This window comes from Rhinolophus sinicus, linkage group LG09 (genome assembly GCF_036562045.2).
Source record: "Rhinolophus sinicus isolate RSC01 linkage group LG09, ASM3656204v1, whole genome shotgun sequence".
Lineage (NCBI taxonomy): Eukaryota > Metazoa > Chordata > Mammalia > Chiroptera > Rhinolophidae > Rhinolophus > Rhinolophus sinicus.
The window spans coordinates 82,782,865-82,795,032 of NC_133758.1; the positions used below are offsets into that span (position 1 = coordinate 82,782,865).

At 36.9% G+C, this 12,168-nt stretch overlaps 1 protein-coding gene across 4 annotated transcripts in view; it reads left to right on the forward strand.

Moving 5' to 3' along the window:
• CDK14 (cyclin dependent kinase 14) overlaps window positions 1–12,168 on the forward strand; it is a 546,519-nt gene that overhangs the window by 451,392 nt on the left and 82,959 nt on the right. For all 4 annotated transcript variants that reach the window (XM_019716536.2, XM_074340704.1, XM_074340703.1 and 1 more), the window contains 2 exons: window positions 4,312–4,451; window positions 9,767–9,910. In XM_019716536.2, coding sequence (XP_019572095.1) covers window positions 4,312–4,451; window positions 9,767–9,882 — 256 coding nt within the window. In that variant the 3' untranslated portion in view covers window positions 9,883–9,910. The remainder of the gene's footprint in view (window positions 1–4,311; window positions 4,452–9,766; window positions 9,911–12,168) is intronic.

Below are 12,168 nucleotides of genomic sequence, written 5' to 3' on the forward strand. Positions count from 1 at the left end.
GATTTTTTTCCTTCTCTTCCAATATTTCTTGCTAATAAAGAGAAGTTAGTTTCTGCTAATGAATTGAGCAGATATCTAATAGTTTATATTCCTATTCAGCTGTATAACTTAATATTTGTATACTTGATAATTTATCTTATGTAATTGATAAAATGGTTCTGTGTATTGATGTTAATCAGTCATATATTTGTACTGTCTGGAATGTATGATTATAGTTTTTGGGGAGAAATAATTTGTCAGTGTCCACCAGCTTGTAAAAACTTAGTGTGAGAGTTTAAACATCTAAATAAATATTTAAATGCATAAAATAAAAGAGAAAAAGTTAAGAAGTAATCACTAAATACATGGAAATAGAATGTATAACTTCTAAAACAGAAGATGGAAATGTTGAATTTTAAAACTCAATCCAAAAAAAGGCAGTAAAAGGAAAAAAAGATAAAGCAGGTCAAAATAGAACACAACATTAAGATGATAGCAGTAATTCTAAATATATCAGTAATCACAAAAAGTAAATGGACTAAATTGTTTTCTTAGATGATGGAGGTCGTTTAATTAGATAAGTATTAAACCCACCTATATAGTATTTATGAGACACCTTAAAATTATGAATATGAAACATTAAAATGAAGAGGGTAACAAAAGGTATGCCAAGCAAATATTAAACAAAGCGGAGAAAACTGAGGTCATTAAATTAATATGAGAAGAAGAAAAACAGAACTTTAGCCCAGAAAGCTTTATTAAAGGTAAAAGGGGGACTACAGAAGCCTTGATGACTTAATTTACCAGGAAGAGATAATAGCGCTAGATTGTTATGCATTTAATTATTCAGCTTTAGAATATATAAAACAAAAATTGGTGCAATTACAAAGGAAAATTTTAAAATCTACCATCGCAGTAGGAGATTGCAAATAACAAACACAGTCATTCTAACATTCTGATATGGTACACACTTAAGACTTGGGTTAAAACTTCCAAATAAGATATCCCGAAGGGTCATATTTCAACTTGGATGGACTCAAAGAGTGGTTCTGGTAATGACGAAAAATCTGATGTTGAAAATGCATGTGGGGAGTTGGAATAAAAGTGGTTCTTGAAAGGCAAGTGAGGAAATAGCAAACTTTCTAAATTAAAATTATATATATAAATATTTGTATATAAACCGAATATCACATATAAGCATTTGATTATTGACATTAAAATTTAGTCAATTTGGGAGATAGGAAATGAGATTCTTACATTGGTGAATTCCTTATAGTTATGAGGTGTGATCAAACAATACAGTGAATGTTTAAAAAAAATTTATTACTATAAAAGACACATTGCCATTAATTCCCATCAGGATACTCCCCCTCACTTCAAACACACTAATCCCATCATTCTTGCCACTTTCTGAAGCAGTTCTGGAAGTCCTCTTCAGTGAGTGTCTTTAGTTGTGCTGTCGTGGCTGCCTCATTGTTCTGAATCATTTTGACTTTGGGGAAGAGCCAAAAGTCCCACGGTGCCAGATCCAGTGAATATGGTGGATGAGGACACACCGTAATGTTTTTATTTGACAGAAATTGCTACATACCAGAAACAATGTGTGACATGGAGCATTGTCATGATGGAGGATGATTTACGGGACACTTTAAAACATACCTTCACTCAACTGTAGCTCCCACCCAACTGACTGCACCGAACAAGTTGAAACTTGTCACACACTGTTACTGAGGTTCAGTACGTCACTTCCCTTATTGAAGATCCCTGCCTTTCTGTTGGATGGCACTGGGCAGCTGCATTCACCATATTTTGTGATCACAACAGAAAGGCTCCATGTCATACATAAACATTTTGAATCGATTCAGGACATCAAGTCAGCAATGACAGCACAACCAAAGACACTCATGAAAGAGGACTTCCAGAACTGCTTCAGAAAGTAGCAAGAACGATGGGATAAGTGTGTTTGAAGCAAGAGGGGATATTTTGAGGGGGATTAATGGCAATGTGTCTTTTACTGAATACATTTTTTTAATTTAAACATTCACCATATTTTTTATCATACCTCATAGGTACATATGAATTCAATTTAAATATGATCAACAATCTATTGCAAAAACAAAGATACAACTATAAATATTTATAATTCTTCAAAATAGTGAAACCATGCTTCAAGTACGATCCATGGCTTATTGGAGATTCTGCAGACATAATGGGGTCTGTCAGGACTAAAACTCAGATCTAGTCTCAGTGTGGCACTGTTGTTCTCTTTTATCAAAGCTATATAAAATTTACTCTTTTTTTTTATTTTTTAAAAGATTTTTATTAAAAATATGATTAACATGCAATGTATTAGTAGTTAAAGCTATATAAATTTATACCAATATGTTCTTCACCATGATTCTATATAAATTGTACATTCAGTAAAAGTGCAACCTTTACCATGAAGTCTACCTGTCTCAGACTTTCCATTTGATATTTTAAAAATATTAATGAAAAGTTTATAATAGTGAGAAGAGTCTGAGGAAGAGGAAGGAATAGTTTGGATGGCCCTGACCCCTCTTAAAGGGAAGGGTTAAAAAAAACTCTAGAGAATTTTGAGAGTTTCTCCTTTTCCTGCTAATTTCTCTTTGCTAGGCAGAGACATTTAAGACCAATTCACTGATCAGTTTTGTTTTTTGTTATTTTTTAGAAAAAACAAACAAACAGACAGCCATTGCAGCAGCCAGACACTGAACCCATCTGTGAGACCTTCAGGTGTAAAGATTTAGAGAGAAAGTCTCTCTTAGACTGGATCTTTGTAGAAATATTTTTCTTTGCTCTTTTCCCTTTTTCTTTCTCTACCCAAATGCATTACCTTCTCTCCTCTTCCTCACTGCCAATTCTCCCCACCCCATAACAGTTTTAAATCAATACTACAGTACTGTGTGAGGAGAGGCACAGGAGAGTTGGTCACTGAGGAAAAATGTTTATTGGCTAATTGTGTGTTTAGTAGTTTCAAGACTTTTGTACAAATACCTACGGGCAGGTGCAACTTTGTACACAGTCTTCTGGCTGCACTTATAAGTCACTTCACTTACCTTGTTGCAGAAACTCAGGAATCCATGGATAAAAAGCCTTTGGAAACAAACTGAAAGCATGGCAAATGCAAACCATTTCATTTAGGTTTTTTTTTTCAATTACAGTTGACAGTCAATGTTATATTAGTTTCAGGTGTACAGCATAGTGGTTAGCTATTTATATAACTTATGAAGTGATCCCCCTGACTGGTCTAGTACCCATCTGGCACCATACCTAGTTATTACAATATTATTGACTATATTCCCTATGCTGTACTTTACACCCTCAAACCATTTGAGAGTCATAATTCTGGATAGGCTTGAATCCATTCAATCTGCTCATTGAACAATCCACTACCTTCTCTGTCTCCCATTTAGCTTCCAACTGCTATTAGGTGGGAACAGGATTACTTTATTGGACTAGAATAAATGAGAGAGTGCACAGTTACCTAGGAAAGTGCTTGACACATGTTCAACTATCCATAAATGGAAGTCATTATTAAGAATAATAGTATTATGTTAATTATCTGGGTTTGATTGCGCTGAGCAGTGACATAGAGATTCCAATGAAAGAAAGACTGAGCTGGGCTGTGTGGTCTGCTACCCATCTGAGGATTGTACCACATGGAAAACTTTACTTCTCTGCTTTTTTGGTAATCTTGAGATATTTTCTATCTACTGTTGTTTTAAAGGTCATCTTGAATTGATTCGGCCCCATATGGTTTAAGCATATCCCCTTTGTTAACCTGCATGTTAATATTTTGATTGTTGACATTTGACAGTGTACTTATTCCAATAATGTTATTTTCAATGTAAAAAAATGTGAATTCTTAGAGAAAAAGTAACTTTAGTAACTAGAGAATTTAATAGCAGTTTTATTTTAATTCTCCTAGTTATTTTGTATTAATTTTCCTATAAATGTATCCAGATGTGTATGCAGTACATAGATCCTATGAACAAATTCTGGCAACTATTTGATAAATTATCGTCTGAAATTTTCTACCTCTGGACCTAGTTCTAGCCTGAAAGTATCAACCCTTTGCTTATAGTAAGGATAGTTTAAATCAATGAGACTAAGATATCAAGAGTAAAAACCAGTTTCGAGTAACAATCTAAGAACCAATGTGAATTAGGCTGGGTTTTTTTTCAGCAGGTAATTTAACTTGTCTTCTGCGCCAGGAATAAATAAGTCCAGAAAAATTAGGTGAGCTTCATGTCTTATTTAGTGACTTTTCATGTTTGTTCTGATTTGTCTCTTTTGTGCTTATGTTTTCAGGCTCAGCTATGTGAATCATGCAGAGGATCTGGCCTCCAAGCTCCTACAATGTTCCCCAAAGAACAGACTATCGGCCCAGGCTGCCTTGAGCCATGAGTATTTTAGTGACCTGCCCCCACGGCTATGGGAACTGACCGATAGTGAGTAGGACAAATGGCAACATCCAATCAAAGCAGAGACATCATTTTAGCATTTATGTGTAACATACATGTAGAGAGATTAAGATGTTTACATGTACGTGCGTATAAGATTATGTTTGTGTGCATTATGTGTGTGTGTGTGTGTGTTTGTGTGTCTACATATATGTGCGGGGGGGGGAGAGAGAATGAGAACATGGGAGAAGGGGGGTTGTGTGGGTATATATTTAGTGGAATCCTGCCATTCGATTGCTAGCTTAACCAGACAGAGGAAGAAAATGGATTCCTTTTTTGCTATCTCTGCTCTGCAGTCTGCAGCTGCATGCCTTTGTATTTGATTATGTGTGTGTCCAAAAAAATGATCTGAGCAGTCAGAAAGGAAAAGGAAAATATGATTTACATATTTATGCATACAGTACTTTTTAACTGGCTGCAGTACAGAGGAGAAATGATTCATTTCTCTTTGATTCTCAGAGACCATCTTGGTTGTAACAATAACCTTAAAAAGGACTGCTATGCAGTGAGCTGACGAACAGAGTTGGCAATTGGTTAATGCACTGAATTGACATGTAAGAGCTAAAGACGTGTAATTCATTTTAACTACAAATGCTCTTGGTATTCATACAGACAGAACTTCTCTGGATCTTTTAAAACAAAACACATTCCTGGGTGGGTTTTTGTTTTGTTTTTACAGAAGTATTCATATTTATACAGCCTCTTTCAATTACATTTTAAATATTTGGGGGTGGATTTATGGCCAGGATGTTCTCATCTTTCTTCCAAAGTGTGAAACAGAATTCTTGTGAAATTTTGCAAAACACTATTGCAGTAAGAACATTTTTTTCCAGTTGTGATGTGTACTTTCCACACACCAGTTGGAGATACGTCTTTTCATACTCATTTGGATTGCCTTAAAAATTAATATACTGCATGTATGCATAGATATTTATAATTTGCTTATAATCTTTGGGTTATACATCACTTACCATGGACATACATAAAGTTATTTCTTTAATCTCTTGGACTTTAGATTTTTCCTCCCATTGTAATATCGGATTCTCCTTGACAACAATAACCCTTTATTTTGGAACTAAGTCTTCAGTAAAAATTCCTCTTGGGTATTCCTACCCTAAATCTTTTTTGATAATCCTGCATTTGATTTGAATTACTTTTTTTCACCCTAAAGTGACTATAGATATATTACTCCCCCTATGCTTAGTAAATCTTCTTTAACATCTCGTATGTTACCAATCCATACTTCATTTCTATTCTGCCCTACTTCTTTCCTAAAAGTCTAGCCACTGACCATTACAACAGCCATCCCCATTAAAAAAATAATAATAAAGATGAAATCCCTATGGAAAACATAATGAATTGCTGACACATCTTCCTATGCTGAAAAAAATAAATGATGCAAATGGGCTCATTAGTTTATGGCCCATGAGACTCAAACATATGGTTTGTTTTCCCATTTAGTGTAACTTGTAACTTGATATCCACTCCTCCTTGGTGACATCTCAATCCCATCTGATTCCGTGGTTGCATTTAAGCCAGGATTTTGATGGTCTATGAATTCTGAATTCTGTAGTAGTACTTTTCTGTTAATGTGGACTTATTACCTACTTGCCACTTAGTTTATCAGCCAGTGGGTTCAATCCAGTTTCTATCAGGAAGGAAATGCCTACACATTATCACTTGGCAGCAGGCTGCCAGCGGAAACAGCCTCGTCCCTGTCATTAACAAGCACAATGTATGCAGAACACCAGAGGGGAATTAAAACCACAAAAAATACCTCAGGGTGGTATTTTTAATATGAGAATTTAATTTGTAATTTCACACATTAAGAATTTTGGTTGCATTAATCCCTTTATCAGCTCACAGCAGGCTATTTGCAGAAGCATAACCATAAGGCGATATTCATTGGCAGAAACACGTCTTTGCATAACGTGAAACATCAGGAGCAGTGAAACCTTTTGAAGGGGGGAGAATAAAGATGAAAAATCATTATATTTTTTTAAAGCAAGATTCTGCTAAATGCCTCTGGTAACAATTTTGAGTTACAGAAATGCTATTTCTGTGTCTAGTAGATAATCATTATGAAGCATAAATCCAGTCGCAAGAAAGGACAATCCCAATATTAAATACTACAGCCATTTCCATTTAACAACGTGGTAATCTTTGTCAACATGTTTACCAAACAAAGAATTCTGAGACTTTGGGAACCAGTTCTTTGAGGTGCAATGACTAGTTTTGGTGACTCGGTTATCTGGGTTAATATTCTGCAAACTATATTTAGAAATTCTAAAATTCAATTTTCCATTAGTATGGAGTCTTGTAAAAGTTCACCACCTGGCAAATGGCAGTAGCGGTGGCAATACCCTCATGTGCTTCCCTTTCAAGGAGATTTGATAGGAGGTCCACCTGGGAAGAAGTTGCAGAACCAATAAGTGGATTGTCTTAGCAACCAAGTCATGACTTAAATTTATCAATTCCAGGAACCTCACTGCATGCGTCTGCTCAGATTGCTATAACCATAGGCCCTAGACTTGGGAGCTTAAACAGCAAACATTTATTTGGAGGCTGGGAAGTCCAAGATCAAAGTGCTAGCAAATTGGGCTCCTTATGAGAGTCTCTTCTTGGCTTACAGACAGCCGCCTCACTGTATCCTCACACGGCAGAAGGAAAACAATCTAGATCTCTTTCTCTCTTTCTCTTCTCATAAAGCCACTAATCTCCTCAGGAGAGACCCACCCTCGTGACCTCATCTAACCCTAGTCATTACCCAGAGCCCCAGCTTCAAATACCATCACAATGGGGGTGAAGGCTTCAACATATGAATTTTGGAGGGACACAATTCAGTCCATAGCACTCACATTCTTAAAGATAGTTCATAGCTTTTTTAAAAGAATATCCACAAAGGGGGAAAAAATATATGTATGCAAGCAGGAAACAAAACCAGGTTAAAGGAAAGAGAGTGGAACAAAAACAAGTTCAAAGTGGACTTGGACCTTCTTGGCCACTGTAATATAATATACCAGACCTTGTGAAAAGAGTGTCAAGTATTGTCAGAGCCTTGGTGACACAGAGTATTGCAGTCACTTCATGGATTATGTGAAAATGAAGTTGTATACCTATGCCAGACTCTTATTTGCTTTGGAAGAGCATGTAACAGTATAATATCTTTCTTCATTGTACTATTCTTTAAAACCTCGTCAGTCTACGTAATACCAAAATTTAGAAGCAATGTATTTGTGTGCCAGCAAGGCAGGAATTATAAATTTATCAAGCAAGAACAATGGTACAGTAACCTGGGGATCTGGCAGTTAAAGCTGGCTGATTCTGGTGGCACCCTGTCATTCTCCCCCTGTCCTGAAACCCCAACAGCCTTGCCCCACTTCTTCACAAAGATTTAATTGCAGGGAAGTAAATGGAAGACTGATTGAGAAGAAATTCATTACTTTTCCCAAACACACCACAGGGCATTCTCCTGTGTATACTATCAAGTTACATAAATTATTGAAGCTGAACTACCCTTGTCAAAATAAATGAACAAAATACATTCATAGCACAGAGTCCTTGATTTTACGACATTCATTTGCTAATTCACAAAACTCAGATCTGCAGTTAAAGAAGGCCAACAAAGTGGTGCAATGTGACGAGCACTGACGTGCGAATGAGACCACCTGGAATCTGGCTTCAGCTCCATTGATAACGAGCCGGGCAACTTGGGCAAGTGCCTTATTCTCTGTGCGCTTCTGATTTCTCATATAGAAACACAGTGATCCTCAAGGACCCTTCCAGCTATGTGTGCGGGTTTTCCTAAATATGCCTAAATATGTCCTATATATTATTTTGTTAGACCATTAATGTAGCCATCTTTTTTAAAATGAAACAAGCGCACCTGTTTCAAATGTTTTGGCTGCCTTCAGTTGCTAGGCTTCCATTATCTCGTGAATCCTTTTGAAGCAGGCCTTTGGGCCCAAGACTCCAAAACCACTGTTTTCAAAGCCTCTATCCGTTGATCTTGTCCCAGCTCTCATCGTGATCCTTCAGCAGAACACCACTGACCACCATCTCCTCTTAGTAACACTTCCTTCGCTTGGATTCCAGGACAGGACTCTTCCATGGTTTACCTTTCGCCACTACTTTTCAGACTGCTTTGTAGATTTCTCCTAATCTGCCACACCTCTCCCGGATAGAAGCCCTAGGGCTTACTCCTCAAATCTTTCTGTCTGCATGCATTCCTCAGAACCTAGATAATCTCATCCAGTTTTATGATTTAATTATCATTTATACATTGACAGCTTCCAAATTTATATCTCTAGGCCCATCTTTTCTGACTCCAGATTGCATATCGAACTGACTACTCAGCATCTCCACTTGGCCGTCTTGTGGGCATCTCAAACTTACGATTACGAAAACTGAACTCTTGATCTTTCCCCCCAGACCTGTTCCTTTTGTAGTCTTCCCCTTGTCAATAAATGGCAATGCCATTCGTCCAGTTAGTGGAAGTTATCTTTGACTCCTTTTGCCACACTCATACCCAATTCTTCCACAGACCCTATTGGCATAACCCTCAAAAATACATCCAGAATCACATTTCTTCTCACTCTTCTACTGCTTTTACCATGTTTCAAGTCACTCACTGTCTTTTTTCATCTGTATTTTTACAATAGTCTCCTGTTTTGCCTGCTTCTCTTTTTGCCTCCTTAGAGTCGGCTTTTACTGTTTCTTCTTTAACATTTGTACTTCCTCTTCCTCTAGGTAAAGGCATGGCTTGCCCTCTCACCTCCTTTGGGTCTCTGCTCTAATGTGCTTTATCAGGGAAGCCTTCACTGATCTACTTCCAGTTTCTCTTCCATGATTTATTTGTCATCATTACACTTACTAGTAATTGATATATTTGATTGTTTTTAGCTCTTTCCCCCAAACGAAATCTACAAGAACAAGAATTTCTTTTCGTTCTGATTTATACACTGTAGGATTCCAAAATCCTAGAACAGTGTGGGGCTCAATAAATATTTCTTTAATGAATGAATGAAAGAATGGCGCAAGGAAAGGTCAGAATATTAATATGTTGTTTTCATCAACTGAGCTGTGGTTCTAAGAGGAAAGCAGACTATCTTGTCATGTGTGTATAAATCTGTGTAAATGTGTATGTGGTTGTGACCACTTGACATTTCAAAGACGAACACATACCGTACTTACTGTTCCATATGCTAGACATCCAGAATTGCATCTCAATATGGATTTTTAAAAAGAAAAGACTATAAATACATCTATAAATACATAAATGTAACTTTTCATTTTCTTCCCAGTGTCTTCTATTTTTACCGTCCCAAATGTAAGATTGCAACCAGAATCTGGAGAAAGCATGCGGGCCTTTGGGAAAAACAATAGTTATGGCAAATGTCTATCGAACAGCAAGCACTGATGAGCACAACGTTCTCAAGAGAGCACAGGTAAGATGACCTACTTTACTTGGAAAATAATACTGAGTAGATACCAAATAGGTCTTTTAAATGAAATATTTCAGATTCATTTCCCCCCAAGGATCTTATGAGTGTCTTGTGTTCATTATGGCATTCATCACAGATTCTTCTGAGGCAAAGTCCAGTCAGTCATTTCCATAGTTTCAGGCATGACTGGATTCTAACCAAAATTGTATTTCATTTATGTAGTCAGAGACAAATCATTTTCGTGGTAAGCAAATCATTTGAACTATTCACACATTCTTCATTGAGGTGGGTAAAAGGTTAACCTTGCCAACAACCTGCTTTATTTTGGCCCACACCATTTTTTTTAAATTAGTTGCTCTCATTTTTAAATGGGGAGATTTTATACCAAGTCTAGATTTCTGGCTTTTCTTGAAAACCAGCCGCTCTGGCAATATCGTGCTCACGTTCCTGCCAGAAGTTTGTGTGTGTGACTGCCTGCCTTGGAAAGGACCCGGGCTCCCTGGTTTTGCTCAGCTGCCATGTAGGCCACTTCACCCATTTCTGATGCCTGCCAGGCCCCTGGTACAGACCTCATCATGGTGAAGCTTTTCTTTGTTTCCTATTCAATACCTTTGACCTCTACTATTCTGCAGATAGGAAGCCTAATCTGAACAAGGCAATATCTAGGCATGTCAGCCCATCTGAGTCATCACATGTGCTACCCAGAAATAATCACAGGAGAGCAACTTCTGGAAAGGCTGTGTTTCTCTTTATTGCCAGAGAGAAATGTCCGGGATTTTTAGAATTTTGTGCTTCTATATATATCTTCTCGTTCAATGTGATGTAACTCTCAGAAGCAAATAGAGAAAGAAGGTTTTTGTGGGGAAGGCTTTGTATTTGCTTGTCCATATTTGTTCCTTGCTCATGTGGACATTTGGTCATCATTCAGGTGAATTGGTTGATGTATGTATGCAGCACTGCAGGAGCTCCTCTCCCTTCCTCGATCTCTTAATTTGAAATATATTAACAGGCTGAATTGGCAGCTTGGCAAAGAGAACCAATTAAACTGTCCACCTTGTCTTATGGATGATTCGCCAGTAGCTTCGGCTATTTCTGGACTTAGCTTTTGCATGCAGTCAAAGTGGGGGCTAGTTTTGGCTTCTCAGGAGTATGGTGGTGATTTATGAATGATTGGAAAGAAAAGGGTCCCAGATAAAAGATGGTGTGTAAATGCCAGGCAGGAAGTGTTACTAGTAAACTTGCCACTCTGTCCTTAAGAGTAAGATTCTTCATTCTTCCAGTTATTTCTCAATATTGGCTAAAGTTACCTAGAAGCATAGCTCCCCCAGGAAGCATTTGTACTCCCATTCAGAATTTTCAATTGGTCAGACAAAGAATGGGGCTGAGTTTTTGACCAGTTACCTCCTGATTCTGAGAATGATTTTAATTCAGGGTTGTGACATATACTTTTTAAAATATTTAACTTGCATTACCATAATGCAAGGGCCCTGGCTTTATAAATCACTTAACCAATTCAATAGAACTAAACAAAAAGTGGACTTCATTTGCATCGCTCCCTCATACACATATGCACACAAGCAAGTCTGAAGTTCACTTGTAGGGCTGTATCCTTTTCTCTGCTCTTTTAAGATCTCTGACCTGAGCCTGGCCAATCAAAGCTGCTAGAACATGTTTCAGGTCACCTTCTCCTTGTAAAATCAAATCAAGCTCACGAAACAGAAACATTGACTATCAAGTCTCAAAAATTAATTGAAAAGAGATTTTAAAAGATGCTCAGAACTGCAATCATCAGTATTTGGAAGCCTTTAAAAATGTATTTTCTTTCCAGTATATTTTTAAAACTAAGGTTATATCTGCACGGTGGAAGCGTCTCCTCTAGAAGTAATTTGATAAAAATACAAATATTTTCTGCATGAGTTTTTCATCTTTTTCACATCAACTTATAAAGCTTTAATGTTGTTATTGTTTTTGTTGTTTTCTTCCAAATCCAAATACTTCAGCTTGATTCAACAATATATTGAGAAAATATCGAAATTTTTCGTTTGTCAGGAAAGCAGCAGGGCGCTGGATTCTAAGAGTTTTCAGTCAGCAGAAAAAGAAATTTTAACTTCTCACCTTTGTGGGTTTTATATTTTAATCAAATGGGGCCATCTTAGAGATCAGATAAAATATAGCGTATACGTTGTCCTAAAACATCCTGTGCAGTGGAACTTATTTTGACCAATAGTTGAATATCAAATTGTAGACACTTTAGAACAAAA